This window comes from Humulus lupulus, chromosome 4, assembly GCF_963169125.1.
Source record: "Humulus lupulus chromosome 4, drHumLupu1.1, whole genome shotgun sequence".
Taxonomy (NCBI): domain Eukaryota; kingdom Viridiplantae; phylum Streptophyta; class Magnoliopsida; order Rosales; family Cannabaceae; genus Humulus; species Humulus lupulus.
Window position 1 is genome coordinate 73,733,769 of NC_084796.1, and position 18,410 is coordinate 73,752,178.

Genomic DNA, 18,410 nt, shown 5'->3' on the forward strand with positions numbered 1-18,410 from the left:
ATGAAGAAATCTGCTTCAACTGCTTCTATCTGATTGGGAAGTTAAACAAGCCTCTCAACCTTGAAATTCTCTCTGAAGAAGCCAAGGTCGAAGAGCTCCCCAACTACGAAGCCAAGGCCGCTGAGGAGGCTGCTCTTCCAGCTGACACTGTGCCTGCCTCTCCTGCTCTATCATTTCGACCAGAGGAGGTTCTGGATGCTGACGATGGTGTTGACCAGCCAGGGACTAGTTTACCTGACCAATAGACACTCATAGCCGACCTGAGAGCTTCCAATCCAACAACAGAGTTTCCTACTCGACCAGTGATACATGCTCAGCCGACCAGGGAAGTTGCATCTACTCTCCCCACCAAGAAAACTTTACACCTGACCAGCTAAACTTTGTACCTGTCCAGTAGTTTACTCTTTTTTTTCTTATACTTTTGTGAAGACAACTGTTGCTTAGTAGCTTTGATATTTTTCTCGTACAACCAAGCTATTTTGCATTTATACTTTACTTTTCTTTGCTAACTTGAAACATTCTAAGTCTTTTTAGACTTAAAACATTATAAGTTTTTTGTGAATAGTAAAGTCACTCTGATATATGCCTTATATTTTCGCATGAGTACTTAGTTTTCTAGCTTAGAAATTCTAGACATTTCATAAGTCCCTACTAATTATACTTTCTCACATTCTTATTGCTCTAACATTTTATGAGCATAATGTTTATTGTTACGCGAATATTTGCTTCTAACTTAAAAGTTTGAAAAATTCCAAGTTACTTAAGCTTTGTCAAACAAGTTAGCTTAATGACCTTTTTTGAATTCGAAAATTTACAAGTCAGCCTAAAAACAAATATCTTAACTCGTGCTCTTATTGCCTATGTTAAATTATATACCAGTATACCCCATGTGCCCTCCAAGTGATCGAGGGTTGAAAGATCCTTGGTCACTTGCTACTTGAACGAATCTATTCGAGCAGATAATTACTCGCGAAACACATAGAATATATGGAAAATATTCGAGCATTTGAACACTGCTTGAACATACCGACCAATTAAACATTGTTCGAAAAATTAACACACATGCATATTTGTAGCAAGAATCGACCACGCTGCGCGTAGTCTCTTTTATTATTCGTAAATTAAAAAAGGACAAAACATGTCTAATAACGAGTCTTAAACAACAAAAATTGTTTAAAAATAAAAATAAATGACTGGTTAGCAAATAACCAGCTCATAAACCAAACTCAAATAACAAGTTAAACAACTTGAAATTAAGCTACCACTCTGAAAGAGGTATTTAGTGATAATATATCCTCAGATGCTCGCCATTCCAGTGGTTCCTGATCAGGCTTTGTTCACCAAATATGATCCTAGCACTCCCGCTCATGTCGAAGTGTCTGGGCATACCTCTCCCTTGCTTTGTTACTATCCTCAGCCAAGTGTGGACCTCCACATATAGTGTCTAAGGAAAAGTCCATAGGCTCGGGTTGCAAGGGTGGAGATCTCTGTCGTTTGAACCCAGTATTGTTGTTGCCTCCTTCTCCTTGGGGTGTCTCTGCCCGATACTTTTTCAACTTGCCCGACCGGAGAAGAAATTCTATCTCATCCTTGAGGTGATTGCATCCATTCGTGTCGTGACCATAATCTTCATGGAAACGACAAAACTTATTCATGTCTCTCTTACTCATCTTTTACCTGATGGGTGGAGGTTTCTTGTAGGGAACCTCTTCATGACTAACAAGATATATTTCCACCCGGTTGGCCGAGAGAGTGGTGTAATTAGTGAACTGAGGCTCATACTTGGTTGACTTTTCGTTTGAACTCAACTTAGCCTTCTTTTCTTCATGGTGGTCAGACCCGTTATTCCCACATTTCTTTCCACCATTCTGATCGTTTCCACCATTCTTAGGAGGGTTAGCTGATCCACCCGGATTATTTATGCCATTCTCCTCTTTCTCGATTGCATCATCCAATTTCATATACTTGTCCGCTCGGTCACGAAATTGTTGAAGTGTTGAAATTGGATTTCTATGTATACTATCCCACAAAGGGCTCTGGTAAGAAATTCCATAGGATATGGAAACCATCTTCCCCTCATCTCCTACATCAGTTGCTCTATTGGCCTCTCTCATGAATCTCTATATATAATTCTTTAGAGATTCATCCTTTCCTTGTTTGATATCTGCCAAGTGGTTGGCATAAACTGATGGAGTTCGAGCAGCACTGAATTGTCTACAAAACTCCTTCCTGAATGTTTCTTAAGAGGTAATGGAATTCAGCTTAAACATCCAATACCACTCTTGGGAAGTATTTGACAATGTAGTCGGGAAAACTCTACACCGATAATCATCACTTACCTCGAGAAGTTTCATCAGGTCCTCAAATGTCCCAACATGTCTGATGGGATCCGCCTTTTCTGTATATACCGGCAACACTGGTGCTTTATATTTTGCTGGTGGCTGGGCTGCTCTAATTCGGGCACAAAATGGACTGCCACTCCTATGATTTACAGCATCCATTCTGAAAGGTCATTTTGATAAACCCTGCACCGCAGCTGTTAGCGCGTCAAGCTGGGCTTGGATGGCTGGAGCAACCGACGAGGCTCCAAGGTTTTGACCTCCTGGTCGGGAATTTCCATCTAGAGCACTGTCGTCAAGTATTTCTATTTGACTGGCAGAGCGGTTCAGATATTGCCCTTCGACCGGGACGGTTCTCCTCTTGTTGGTGACAACTTCATCCTTCAAGGAAGCATGTTCTCCTAGCCGATCGAACACCATACTCTTCAATTTTTCAGAGGGCTTTCTACGCGGGACCTGCTCTCTCCCATTACACTGCTGGCCGGGATGTAGTGGCAGCTTTTCAGTATGCCCTGGGTAGTCTTTTCCTCTTTCCTAGTCAGTGCCTTCCTTTTCTTTTTCTTTTGATCGATTGGTCTGATGACTGTCCCCCTCGTCTCGACCATGTCCATCTTTGTAGCTAGGAGTGTTTTTTATCTCAAGGAACTTTGGTTTGGTTGTTTCTAGGTGGAGTGTGCTTACTATCAGACTAGTAACTCTTTGACCAGGAAGTTTCTGACTGGTGACTTCTGGAAGGGGTTTTAGAGTTCTCCCTTTGTGTTGATGCAGTTCTAGAGTGGACTTCGTCATCTTCCTGACCAGTCTGATTGCTTCGACTCCGGTCAGGTTCCCGAGAGTTTGTCCTTCTAGCAGGGGACTTCCGACTAGCGTTGTCCTTTCGTGCTCATTGGGCGGCTGCTCGTGCTATGGATTGAGCATTGGCTTGGGCCAATTGGGTAGCCGCTTATAGAGCAAGTGCTACTTCACGATGTCTCTGGTCGACTTCCTCCTGTTGTTGTCTGATCTCTTCGCCTTTATCCTCCATATTGCGCCTTTACTGTTCTAGCGCAGTTCTCTATTTGGTCATCTCTTCAGCGAAAGACTCCTGCCGAGCATTAAATTGCATCATCTCCTCTTGGACAGCCCCCATGGCCTCCTGGAGTTGTTCGACCTCTAGAGTTCTCTCCTCGAGAAAGACCCTGGGCTCAGTCTCAGGGTTTTGAGGTCCAGGATCTTCTGATCTAGCAGGCTCTTTTGATGTACCTGGCTTTTTGGATGACATACTGATAGTCTTGGGTGCCATATTGGTAGGATAGAAGTGTATGTCTTTTATTCAAGCTCTCAATGAAAGCACCAAAAATGTTGACCACGATTTTGGCCAACTTTGAGTAGACTCAAAAATGACAATAACACAAGTAATTTTATAGTGGTTCAGCCCCAATTTTTTGGTAATAGCCTAATCCACTTGGAGTTGTGATATATGTATCCTACACTTAAGATCAGATGAACCTGAGCCAACTGAGTTTCTTAAGTGTAAGTAGAAAAATACAGAGTTTCTCTCTCTAAAGAATACAAGATTTCTCTATCTAAGCTCTCTCAGAAAATGCCTCAAGTAACAGTCCCAAAATCTCAAAATTAGAGAGTTTCCAAGTCTCAAAAAGATCATATCCGCCTAAATGATGCCATGAGCCATTTATTTATAGGCTCATGGATCGTACATGAGAAATATCCCATTTTGACGTGGTCCTTGGTTGTTTCAACCAACTTTAATTAATAAATACAAATAAATTCAAATTACAACAATGTAGCTATTATTCTGGGATATTTGAGAGATTCTCGCGGTAGTTACGAGCGATTCAGGTTGAAGCTGTTATTGAGGCTTTACTGAAGAGTCACTAGACGGTAACTTCTAAGATTCTCCAACCAAATCCATGCCCGAAGTGACTGGTCGGCCAAGACAACTTTGGCCAAATCACACTGCTGGTCGGCATAGGCAAGCACATTGATCAACATAGGTAAAGCACACCTCTGGTCGGCACAGGACACCAGTGGTCGGCATAGGCAAACACTCCTCTGGTCGGCCATGTTTCATCCCTAGTCGGGCGAGCATGACACATTTCTGGTCTCAACCTTTCTCATTTCTTTAGCCAACACATTGATAAGTGTGTGTTATCAACTGACACGTATCTATCCAATTGCCATGTCATTAAATTAAATTTTTGGGATAACAATTATAAATAGAAATACCAATTTGTTCAAAATCACACAACACCATAAAAATACAACATAAATTACAAGCATAATCCTAAATAAATAAATATATTTTAAAAATATATGTACAATTGGATCAGACCCACAGATTTCTGGAGGTGAAGAGGATTGCGTGGATAAACTCAACGGTAGAACTTCAGTCGACGACACAGACATGCCTGCATCTGGTAAATGAGAGGACAAAGTGGGTGGATTCGAAGAGGAAGTAGTTGGAGGAGAAATCAACGAAGAGGTAGACATGGAGAATATGAGTGAGGAGAGACAAAAAAGTAGGAAAACGACAAAAAAAAACCCTAATAAAGGAAACAACAATAAAAAAAATGATAAGACGGGTGAAAAAAGAAATTTGTTTTGTGTTAACTTTTTTTTATATATATATTATGATTATTATATAATTTTTTTTTACTTATGTACGGTAAAACACAAAAACAAATACATTGAAACAACAATAAAAATAAAACTGAAGAACATAGCAAAAACAAAAACCAAAGAAACACAAAGTTAAAAAAGAATGCACACATAAGAAAGAATGCCAATGATATGAGACACTGAAATGAATATATAAAATGTGTTAGCTTCACACAAATGATATTAAGTCTAGAACTAGGATAGTCCTTTGAAATGAGATGATGAAATAAATTCTGGCCAACCAAGTTAAAATCGCACTTGGAACTTATACAAAAAGAAGACCAAGAAAAGAAAGATATTCATCATCAAGAATCTTAAAACAAGGCACTGTCTTAGAATCATTCTTTGTCTGTGAAGGTGTCCTCATGGGGAAACATTGGCACCCTCTCTCAGAAATGAATATATTTTTTTTAATTCTCTCAGGTGTTAACAAAGAGTTTTCTCTCAACAACCAACTCTAGATGAAGGAGCATACTCCACATATTTAAGATTAAAGGTAACTTTCACACACTGACAAGGCAACTAGAGGTGGGAAGGAACCTAAGAACAGAATGACCAGAAAAGATGATTAATGATGAATAACACTTAACTGGTCAATATTTTTGTATATGACACCAAGTGAGACTAAAACAAAAGTTTACAGAACTAAGCGAGATAAAAAAAACCTATCCCAAAACTAAAATCAACATAAAGAAATTAATGGTGAGAAAAACACATAATGGCAGTAAGTCAAATAATGCAAACACCAATGGACTTTCTTAATGGACAAAAATTTGTGAACTCAGTGCTTTGGTAAAAAGATCTACTAATTGTGCTTCAGTAGAAATATGTAACAATGTAATCTTTTGTGACTCTACCGATTCTCTCAGAAAATGATATCAAATTTCTATATGTTTGGTATGAGAATGTTGAACATGATTTTTGGAAATATTTATGGCACTAATGTTATCACAATAGAGAACAAGAGATGTCTCAGGGAAACCATAATCAGCTAACATTTGTCTCATCCATAGAAGTTGTGTACAAATACTACCAACACCAATGTACTTAGTGTTAGCTGCAGAAAGAGAAATAGAATTTGGCTTCTTACTGTGCTAAGAGATTAGATTGTTTCCAAGATAAAAACAAGCTCCAGAGGTTCCTTTTTGTTCATCTAAACTCCCTGCCTAATCACTATCACTATAGCCAACTAAGGAAATATTAGTGTCATGTGTATACCATAAACCAAACTCAACAGTCCCAGCAAGATATTTCATGATTCATTTGACAGCTGTCAAGTGAGACTCAGTAGGAGTGGCTTGATACAGAGAGTCCGACACTAAAACATATATCTGATCTACTAGCTGTAAGATACAATAGACTACCTATCATACTATGATACAAGATTGAATTTATTAGTTTGCTAGACATGTCTTTGGTGAGTTTAGTAGTGGTACTAATGGGAGTTCTAGCATGTTTTGATTTCTCAAGCCCAAACTTTTTCAGCATGTTAAGAGTATGTTTTGATTGAGAAATAAAATCCAATTTTTTAGTTGTTTAATCTGAAGGTTTAAGAAAAATGTAAGTTCACCTATCATGCTCATTTTGAATTCATGTTTCATAATATTTTCAAACTTAGACACTTCATTTGCACATGTAGTACCAAACACAATGTCATCAACATAGATTTGAGCACAAAAAATACCTGAAGATAGATGTTTGATGAATAAAGTCTTATCAACATTACCTCTAGAAAAGCCATTTCATAGAAGATAGGAAGTCAATCATTCATACCATGCTCGCGGAGCTTGCTTCAATCCACAAAGAGCTTTCTTCAGTTGAAAGACATAGTCAGGATAATAAAGATCTTGAAAACCAGCAGGTTGTTCAACATAGACTTTTTTCTTGCAAAAAGCCAATGAGAAAAGCACTTTTGACATCCATCTGAAACAACTTGAATTTAAGATGATAGGCCACAACAAGAAGTAATCGAATGGATTCTATCCATGCGACTAGAGCAAAGGTTTCCTCAAAGTCAATTCGCTCAACTTGATTGTATCCTTGAGCAACCAACTGTGCTTTATTCCAAATAATATTCTCAAATTCATCTGTCTTGTTTTTTAAAATCCACTTCCTTCCCACAACATTTGTATTAGCAGGATGTGTTACCAACTCCAAAAAATTATTACTTTGAAACTGAGATAGTTCTTCTTGCATAGCAACAATCCAAAAATCATCTTCCAAAGCTTGTTTAACAGTCTTAGGCTCTGTAAGAGATACATAACATGGTTGAGCAATCTCATTTGTTGCTTTGCGCCTTGTTACCATTGTGTCCTATATATCTCCAATGATAATATCTGGAGGATGAGCCTTTTGAATCCACGTAGGTTGACCATGTTTATAGAAATTTTTAGCAGAAGAGCCGGCTGGAGGGACAGATGAGGAAGAAGGTTCATCACTACGAACGTTGTCACTATGAGCATTATCAACGTCTGTAACAAGTGACAGAGATGCGTCATAATCAATGGGAGATGCATTTATAGGGTTAGACGAAGAGATGTGAGATACAATAAGAGGTGAAGGAGCTTGATCATCTTCCTCACTTTGACGAACTTGAAAATCCTCAAGATCATCAAACTGAACATTTATAGATTCCATCATAGTCTTGGTTCTATAATTGAAGACTTTGTAAGCACGATTTGTAAGAGAATATCCAAGAAATATGCCTTCATCACTCTTAGCTTCAAACTTTCCTAAATGATCTCTATCATTGAGGACATAACACTTGTAACCAAAAATACAAACATGAGCCAAATTTGGGGACCTTCCCCTCCAAAATTCGTAAGAAGTTTGCAGAGTCCCTGGTCTTAAGTGGACTCAATTACATATATAGCAAGTTGTATTAAGTGCCTGTACCCAGAACTTTTGAGAAAGTTGTTTGTCATTTAGTATAACTCTTGCCATTTCCTGAAGAGTTATGTTTTTCTACCACACCATTCTTTTGAGGTGTTTTAGGAGCAGAGAATTCATGGAAAATACCATGATGATCAAAAAATGTGGCGAACGCATTATTTTCAAATTCTCGATTGTGATCACTCCTTACCCGATACACTTTGCCAATAGTACATCCACTATGGGGTGAACATCCACTATTAAAATACCATTGATAATTCCGATAAGCCAATAATGACATCATCAGTGTTTGACTGCAGTAACTGTGAGGTATCAGTATTATCTGTTTTCTCCTGATGCAAAAGACTTCCTATGTATGCTTGCAACTTGAAACATCTAGGCCGAATATGTCCCATATTATGACAAAAATAAAATGTGGGAACAAACCTTTCTTATAACTTTTGATTTCTATCATGTAGATACGATCCATTTCGTCTGGCTGAAGAGATAATTCCTTTCTGAGAAACACTTGTCACATTAACCTCATTAATTGAGGATTCATATGTAGTTATGAAGGTGTTAGACATGTTTATCACATGTACATATATATTCTTAAATTTTTCATACAATCTCCTATACTTTAAACTAGTATTATCACCATAAATCTTTTGAAAGTTTGATTGGTAGCCAGGTGCAGATTTACCTCTAGACAGCAGAGATAGAGCATTCTTTGCACTAGTGAGATTAGTGCGAGCCTCCTCCAAATCTTTGAACAAATTTTGGATATTGTTCTCTATTAGTAGAGGTGAGAATAATTTTTTTTCTCTTATAGCATTTTGACTTTCTTGATCATCACAGTCCGCTGGTTGTACATTTGTTCATATGCTGTTTGTTGATCTAAACTCCCAAAATCAGAATCAACGGACAAGGTCTCTTCATCTACATCCCCTTTACTAGCTATAAAGACAACACACACTCTATCTTTATCGGAAGCCTCAAAGTCATTTCCTTCTTTGTCTTCATCACTCTCACTCCATGTCACTGCCATTGCTATCTTTTTCTTCACTTTATTCGCACACTCAGCTTGAATATGACCAAATCTTTCACATTCACGACACTAAATTCCCCTAGTCTTTTTCTTAAAATTTTTATCTTGTTTTGAACCATATTTAGAAGGCTTTTTGGCATAAATGTCCTTTCCAAAGAATTTTTTCTTCGTCATATTATTGCTTAAAAATTTGGCATAGTTCTTTGTTAGTAAGACCAGTTTGTCTTCTTCAAGATTCTATGATATATCAGACTGCTTCAAGTTGTCCTTCTAAAGAAATGCTAATCTAGTAGACGATTTCTCCTTTTTATCTTTTGACCATCGTTTCAGAGTTAATTCATAATTCTGAAGAGAACCAATTAACTCATCAAAATCCATACCCTCCAAGTGATGAACTTTTTCAATGGATGTGACTTTAGCCTAAAACATTTTAGGAAGAATGCCAAGAACCTTTCAGACCAGCCGGGTATTAGAATAAGATTCTCCAAGTGCATAAGACTCATTGAAAATATCACATATCAGTGCATGCACTTCAACAATTGATTCACTTTCATTCATTGACAAGTTCTCCAATTCCGTAGCTAAGGTCCTTAGTCTGGATTTCTTAACCGATGTAGTCCCTTCATTCTTTGTTTGCACCTTATCCCATGTTTCTTTAGCAATCTCACAATTTGCAATGACTTTCATGTGATTCAGAGACATTCCATTGAAAATGGCATGCATGGCCTTGGAGTTGTAGTTAGCTTTATCAATTTTGGTAGTTGTCCACTGACTAACTGGTTTTGGTGTAGCTCAGCCAATTTTTTTTTTACTTTAATTAATTTTGTGCTTCAATATTTTTTTAATTATTTGTTAAGTGTTATGAAATTATTTTTTTAATTGTTTGGTAGAAATTATGTGAATTTATTTTTGTTAATTTTTTATTTATTCATTTTTTTTAATTTGTAAGTGAATGAGTGTTGGTTATATGCACCAATGTGCATGGTTAGTAGAAATGCACCTTATCACTTGTGTGTGTGCATGTGCTTGCATGGTGAGCATGCAATAATTTTCTCGTGTATTATTCTAGATTTTTCCTTGTATTTGTTATTTAATTTAATTGGAAGGAAAATAATGAGAGAAATAAAGATAGAAGGCTCTAGAAGGCTTGTGTTCACACAAGAAAGAAATGGAAAGCAAATGCTAAGAATAGAAAGAGTTGTTCTTTTAATTCCCGTAACTCTGGAGCCAGCTACAGTAAAATAGGTATAACTTAATTTGTACGCGTGAGATTTACATAAACATGGCACCGTTAGAAAGATAATTTAATTATCTACAACTTTTGTGAAATGTAGTTTTTCTCAAAACGCAATGAATAAGAGCCAAAATCGTGTCCCAAGTGGCAGGACCCTAGAACTACGAAAATTTAACATTTCCTTATTAGTTTGGTGTGCCAAGGAAGGAAAAAGAGAAGTTAGTGTGTTGTAAATTGTCTAAGGGATTTGATTGGCTAAGTATAATTTTTATTTGATTTTATTTTTGATTTATTGTTTAAAGGAAATAAAGGATTTATAGAAAATAGGTTGCCTTTTCTTTATATTGGAAAACCCAGAGACACTATAAATGAAACCTTAGAACCCTAGAGAGCATTTTTGCTCATCTCTTCTCTATACCACAGCCATCCACCTAGAGAGAGAAAGAGAGAGGGGAGAGAGATCTCGTGGAAGAGGGAAGGAAGAAAGAAGGAGAGAAAGAAAGAAACCATGGGGAAGAGGAAGTTAGGGATTTCAAAATCCCTAAGGGTAAGTATTGGTTTTTAGTGTTGATTTCATTAGTCTTCTTATTACATTAATTCTAAGAGTATATTTTTTTTTCTCTTCTTCTCTTTTCTTGATGTGGGTTTCGAAAACCCTAGGTGTGTTCAAGAGAGTGGCCATAGTTTTTGGGTCCTTAATTTCTATCAAGAAAGGTAATGAGAATTCCTAGCCTTTTGTTGTTTGATTGTGGCTTTGTACTATTGATTTGTGTTTTGACAAGATATATGCATGTTGGATCTTTAGTTTTGGAGGAGTTATTGCTTTGTTGTAGATTAGAGATTTTATATTGAATAATAAAATGGTACATATAATTTGATACTTGCATTTTAGGAAACATGCTAAGGATCTCTTTGTTTTGTTATGGGTTTGGAAAGATTAGTTATTATTTTGAGCATATGGATTTAGGCTAGTGCCTGCTTTGGAAATCATGATCTTGTTGCATGTTATTGTTATAGGTGTATTCTTGTTTTATTAGGAAGCATGTTAGAGTAGAATATGTGTTATTTCCATATTTTGTAACCTAAAGTTTCTTGTAAATTGTTAAGAGTTTTATGTATGTATTTATTTAATTATTTGAACATATGCTTGTGAAAGATTAAATGAGGGCATATAGGTTTAAAGAGACAATGGTGTCTTATGATAAAAGTTGCAAAAAGTGATGCTAAAGTCATGATAGGGGTTTCGGCCATGGGTGTATATTGTGGCCTAGACTTGTTTAAGTTAAGGTTGATAGTTTTACATGTTTAAATATGGAGTAAGGAAGGTGCATATAAGCATGTGTTTCAATTTTATGCGTGTTGCTTTGTTATGCCTTCTGTGGAAATATATATAATTTTGCAAGAGAATCAATCACATTTTGGTAATTCACATTTTAAAACAAAGACAAGCAAAATGGGTACATTTCACATGAAAATATGTATTTTTCTTCAATCTAATGCATGCAGTTTTTTTTTGTATATTTTATGAAAGAAAATATCGTTTTAATCCAAGATTGTGATTATAATTCAATAATTACCTGTTGGAACTGTTGGTTAATAATAAGAAAAATATTGTATATGAGATAAGTAAAACAAGTGCATCAAATAAATTGAACCCTAGCTATGTATTAGATGATTGTAGTATTTTCAAATAAAAATATGTATTTTTTAGACTATTATTTATGTGCATTTAAAAAAAAAATGTGAAAAAGAATATGATTTAAATTCATTTTGTGATATTAAACAAATATTTAGCTTGCTGAAACTTTGGGTGATTAAAAGAAAAATGTCTTATAATTTAAAATAAGTTAGTCAAACACCCCAATAAATTAAGTCTTAAATAATATATATGAAAAATGTAATTTTTCACACTTTAGTTTTGAATTTTCACATTTATAAACATGTCGTTTTTTTAAAGAGATTAGTAAAATTATTTTGTAAAAGGGAATAAGAAACTTATTTAGTTATTCTAAAGCCACAAAATATGCTACTTAAATAATAAATGAAATTATTATTTTATGAGAAATTAAAAAAGACTTAATGGATTATTTTATAAAGTAAATATGTTGTATTAAAATTTGTATAACAAATTTTGGGATTTAGAGAAACAATTAATGGTAAATAAAGTATGTTGTTAAATTTTGTTTGAAGAGGCAAGAAATAAGCATGTAAGAACTATCGTTGTAAGACGTTAGATTTTAAGAATGCTCACACGTATGCATGTTGCATGGAAATACACTTTTATGTTAAAAAATATATCTAATATTCAACCATACGATTTTTACTTGAAAACCATGCATGTATGATAGGTAAAAGTTGCATTATTCTTTTGTGATTTTATGTGAAAAATGTGCTATGTCTGGAAATTATGTGTAAATTGCACCACTTGCCCATGCACACATGGGGTATATGAGTTGGGCACAAGAAAGTCTTATGTGATGCTAAAGAATAATATTTGATTATGGTTATAGGCTCGTTGTGAAGTTTGTTCATTTTTGCTTTGCTCAGACCTAATGTAAGGAAGTTAGATAGAACTCTATTTATCTATGCTATGAACGGTAAGATGGGTTTGTTGAGGTTAAATGTTATGCATGATGATGTACCATGTGATATGAAGTATGAAATGCTATTTTGAGATGATATGATGAATTTGATGAATCATGTATTTCCTTTGTATTGATATGACTGGATTGCATGTGTTTTGTATGTTGTATGAGAAAGTGAATGGTTGTTAGCGTGTTGAACGTGCACAACAAAGGGGTTACTAAAGATATAAAATCGTAACTCGAGTTACTAAGGATAAAAATACGTAACTCATAGGGTAGACGCGCCAATGTTATTCAAGACCAGAACCTCCTATTTACCTCAAAATGTGACATGGACAAGATAGGGGGCCATGTTCGCAAAGATATGATGATGATGATGTTTATGATGATGATGTTTATGATGATGACGTATGACGATGAAGTTAACTATGATGTATGAACATGAATATGTTTCGTTGTGTTTTACTTGTCTGTTGTTTGTACTTCCTTACTGGGCTTTTAGCTCACTCCTTACTTTCCCTTCCAAGTAACAAATATGGTTTCTCTTTGGCACACAGGGTGATGTGGAAAGTTCTGACGTCAGAGTGTGTATGGCGTGAGGGTATCCTATGGGCAAGAACACGATCAACTTAATTGCAAATTTTAAAGAATGATATTATGTTTTATTTTGTTTTCAGAACTTATCAATGAGACTTGAACTACATTATTTTCTTTAAAATCGTTGCAATGAGAACTTTATTTTATTTTAAACTATTGGACCCAACTTGCATGTTTTAGCAAACCCCCATTGAAATTTTTATACAATAAGTGAATTCCTCCTATAAGTTTATGAGCATAGAGATGTTTTACAAAGAATTAGTATAGAGCGTTTTACATTTGGAGTAGTAACACCATTTGTAGTAGTAGAAGGTGGCGTCCATCCTTCAGCGACATTCATCCAGAACTTTTCATCTAGAGCTTTTAAGAATGTTCTCATTCTAGCCTTCCAGTATGGAAAGTTTGCTGCCTCTAGCAATTGGAGGTCTAGCGGTAGAGCTACCTCCCCTGAAAGAGCTACCTCCCTGAAACAATCCATTCTCACAGAGCACCAAAGTATACAACTAAACAACAAATTATTAAATGCAGCGACAGACACTATAGTCACAACTATACTATTTTCAATGATAAAATAATGAACTGAATGCAGAAAATATGGCAAGCAATTAACTAGAGGAAAAAATACAGTACCAAATTGATCAACAACAATGATTCGCAAAACCTAGTTCTAATACCATTTGAAAAATTCTAGTTGTTACTTGTTATTTATTTGTTTAAGTAATTGATTCAAATTACTTAACAAATTTAACCCAAAATTTATTGCTAGAAAAACATATGTAAAATTAATTTAGGTAATCAATTGTTATACTATAATCTTTATAAACAGAAAGAACACTACAAGATTCAAGAATTAACAATTGAAGGTTACAGATCTCAAAGGCAAATCAATTAACAACTAAGATTCTAAAACTGATTACAAGTTCTTCTGAAATCCCTTCAGAATCTACAGCAACTAAAATTCCTTTAGCTTGTTGAATCGAGCTCCCCTCGAATTGTGAACCTGGCATCCCACTAGATCGATCTTCAGATGCAACTCAATCAGAGTGCTCCAACTTGAACCTGTAATAAAGATCTAGACAAGTGCCGAACGCAAATATCTCAAGATTCAAGAAGAGTTAGAAATCCCTAAATTCTAGCTCCCTCAATCTCACACACTCAATATTTTTGACAAAAACCCTTAAATAATAAACAAGGGATTTTATATGATGTCGGTCACAAACGATACCCTAACTATCTAATGAATATTATTAGCAGAAAGATAAAAAAACTCGAACAGACCAACTTACGACAATTAAAGAGTTGACCATTCAAAACAAACAGAGATACAAGTGTAAAATAGTAGTTGAGACTTCAAAAGATAATTTGCCAACACATAAAGTTAAGACACTTACATATATGTTTATCAATAACTTCCTTTAGTGCAGCAACAAATTGTTCCAACTTTTGTTTGACTTTCTAGTAAATTTGAATTTCCCGTTCTACAAGCTTCGTGGCAAACATGCTTTTTGGTTTGGGAATCGCAATTGTTGTACCCAAAAAACATCAAATGAGAAAAAGATGTTGACTGGGAACACGTTAGAAATAAGCAAGAATCCCCAATTCCTTTCACGGAGTAACAGGGACCTAAGTCAAGCTCAAGCATAAAATGTGTCCATGCCAAATTAATGACTTGGAGGATATACGACTAGCCCTAATAACTAGTCACTGGTTAGTCACCTTCACATTTCGAGAGCATAGAGTTTGGATATTCATTAGATGAAAATGTGAGTTGGCTCATAGAGGGCAAAAATGCCCACCAATAAGCTCAAATCGGAACTTGCCTACAAAATGAGATCAAAGAGATGGGCCAAAAGCAATCATGATCACCAGCGTTATAAGAATATAGAAACTCTGTCAAAGAGCCATCCAAAAGAAGGATATAGGTTGCCAACTTGTCCCCTCATCCATTCTGTGAGAACCAACAGAATGAAGATTCTCGCTTGCAACTGAAACATGAAAGGTATCGCTCCAAAAACACAGAACAAGAACTTAAGAGAAAACCATGTGCAAGGAGGAAGGTACAGACACAGAAAGCCACCTTATGGCACAGAAAATCCTCTGGATGAACTGTTAACATCCCAGTAAGAAGAAGAGAACAACAAGATTCTGCTGACATAGCCAAATCCTGGGAACAAGTCACTGAGACATACTTCCCTATAGAAGCTAGTCTTTGACGCACATCATCCCCAGTAGCATGTTTCTGGTTCACAACTCTTCCCTAGTAAGTCTCTGACCCAACACACTGCTCAAGGCATTTATTATACCTAGGAAATAGTGTACTGACTTCCTATTCTTATTGATTTTACATAATAATGGTATTAAACGTAGGGGATATTTTTTTTTGTTAAGAAATTGTGTTTTGTTTCATTATTTGTTTGGATCCTTTATTTTAAAAAATTATTTTTTAGACTTTGTGTTTTTTAAAATAATTCAAATAGACCCATAAATCTAATTTTGATCAAAGTTTTTTGAACTAAAATCACGAATAATTCATTAAACTAATATCTCATAAAAAAAATACAGTCATTCTGCTTAAGAACTGTGTTGTTATATCCAATTTTTTGTTCATCAAAATCAGGTTTAGGGGCCTATTTGAACTATTTTACAAAATACAGGATCCAAAAAATAATTTGCCAAAACACAGGGTTCAAATAGATAATAAGACAAAACACGGGTCTAAAAAAGTATAAGCCCTTAAATGTAATTAAAGTCCTATTTCCCTATATAAAAGGGGGAATGAAATGGTCCAAAACAATAACAAAATATCTAGAGAGATCGAACACTTGTAATCGAAAGCAATATTCTCCAATAAATAAATTCTGTAGTTTTCACTCCAAGCTATAATAGTCTTTCTCTTCATCGTCTCACAGAATCTTCTCATTTTTGTTGGTATTAAATAAAGAAAAATATAAATACGCAATGAAATTGTGTAGAAAAGGGATTTTTAAAAAATCATTAATAATAGTCATGAACATACATATATAGATATATTAAATAACACATAAAAGGAATAGAGATTACCCCTCATAGTCTATTAAGTGTCCTTGAATATTTTCGTAAACTCAACGATCTTCATATCCTTATGAAAGCTCACACCTTAGCCTTCCAAACCGATTCTACACAAGGACGTGTATGGGCACGTAGGATTCACAGGTTGATTTTAGGCCCTCTAGATGTACTCAGCACATGAGATCTAGAGAAGTTTCAGAAGAGAGAGGCTATAGAAATTTCTAGAATTTTAGGTTACAGAAATTCTATCGTTTCTTTTCCTAGAGAGAGTCCGATAACAGCTGCTTAATTAAACTTCTTTAAAAGTATCATTTCTTTTCAGGTTTATAAATATAATTAATTAATTTAATGAATATTTATTTTATTTAAATAAAACTGATCAGTTATAACTTATTTTAATTATTTAATTTTAATCATATTTAAAAAGAATAATTAAATAAATAAATTAATTTGAAATTCAAAATTCAAATCCTAGAGATAGATTACTCCCAAATGTGGTGTCACTCATTGTGTGGCACAATGAGTGGCTATCCCTAATTTTCTCATTTTTTGTTTAATTAATATTTAAGATAATATATTTATCCCAAATAAATATAAGTTAATTCAAAATTAATTTATCTTAAAGATATCAGTTTTAAATAAATAAATATCTTATAAAAGATAATAATTAAACTCTCTCAAATATCAATCAAAACACGATTCATATTTATTATAACATAAAATGTTTTAAAATAAAAACTATATAGTTAATTAATTAATTCATAACTAATCAATTACCCATAATAATCACATAATTATTTCACTGCCTTGGAAAATTAATTCCATTGCAATTTAGTCATTCTCTCTATATATCTTCCTTGTGACATCCTTACCCTTGACAGTGTAGGACATAGGCGACATGGGGACCATAGACCTATAATACAAAGCTCCAATAAACTAGAATATTAATTAAACTCTTTAATTCAATAATCTTAGTTATTAATTACATAATTACTCCACTATAAATATGGAATTTCACTCTAAGTATTTATAGAATTATATTTACAGAGTTTTCTCTTGTAGTCCATTGATATAATCAATAAATGTTGTTTTATCATTCATTTATTGGTTTGCTAATTAGAGCTGGTCAAAATTACCGTTTTACCCCTCCAATTACCTCTCGTCCCTTAAGTACCATTAATTCACTAGTGAATAATTAATCTATAATCAAATTATAGATTTGAGCCCAATAACTATTCAATTCCATAAATAACCCTTAAGGGAACCAATATTTGGTCCGTTAGGAAAGCATGGATTTCATTATTGTAAATCATGTTCCAAGCCATTCATGATATTAAATCTCTAAAACAAAAGTCACTAGCCTTGTTATATTAAGAGACCTTAACGAATGAATCAAAAGATCCAATAAACTCAAACAAGAGTTCATGACCACTCATGATTTAGACTTATCTACAAATGATTATATATTATGATAAGAAGTAAATCTTTATGGCAAATGGTAAGTTTATAAAGTTACTTAATTCAAATCGGTCATGTCATATATAATCACTATTATATACAATACATTTACCTAGATGTCTATCCACATCAGTAATCCAAATCCAGACTACTTGCATCGTGTATGTTTAGTAAACTGTACTAGTAACAATTCATTAAAGATTCCTTACTTTAATATGTTATTGACTATTTTATTAATTGTACATTATCTTAATTCTCTCGTATTAATACAAGATCATATCCTTATAAATGAATATAGAATTTTCTTTATATTTATATAAATTATTCAAATAATAATTGTAACATTTAAATATAATAAAAATGCATTTTTATTTAAATCAATAAAATGTCTTTCTTCATGCTTTTAAGGCATAAACCCTAACAATATCCTACTTGCCCTCAATGCAAGTGAGGCATCTTCCTTAATCCAATGTTGCGTACATGACCCATAAACTACTTTGCAGGAAGTGTCTTGGTAAATGGGTGTGCCAGGTTTTGGTCTGACGCTATTTTCATTAAAATCACATCACCTC

General features: G+C 34.5%; 1 protein-coding gene and 1 long non-coding RNA gene across 2 annotated transcripts; both read right to left on the reverse strand.

Annotated features, from left to right (window-relative positions):
- Positions 1-6,863: 6,863 nt before the first annotated feature.
- On the reverse strand, positions 6,864-7,304 carry LOC133832288 (uncharacterized mitochondrial protein AtMg00820-like). Its single transcript, XM_062262654.1, has one exon. The coding sequence runs from the start codon at positions 7,302-7,304 to the stop codon at positions 6,864-6,866; it is 441 nt and encodes a 146-aa protein (XP_062118638.1).
- Positions 7,305-14,109: 6,805 nt separating this feature from the next.
- LOC133830561 (uncharacterized) lies at positions 14,110-15,640 on the reverse strand. Its single transcript, XR_009892118.1, has 2 exons — positions 14,724-15,640; positions 14,110-14,404 (listed from the first exon to the last, which is right to left on the reverse strand). It is a non-coding gene; the product is annotated as an uncharacterized LOC133830561 (long non-coding RNA).
- Between the last annotated feature and the right edge of the window lie 2,770 nt (positions 15,641-18,410).

What these genes read in the sequence shown, in the direction of transcription:
- LOC133832288 (XM_062262654.1), bottom strand. Translation starts at nt 7,304, where the DNA reads ATGGTAACAAGGCGCAAAGCAACAAATGAGATTGCTCAACCATGTTAT.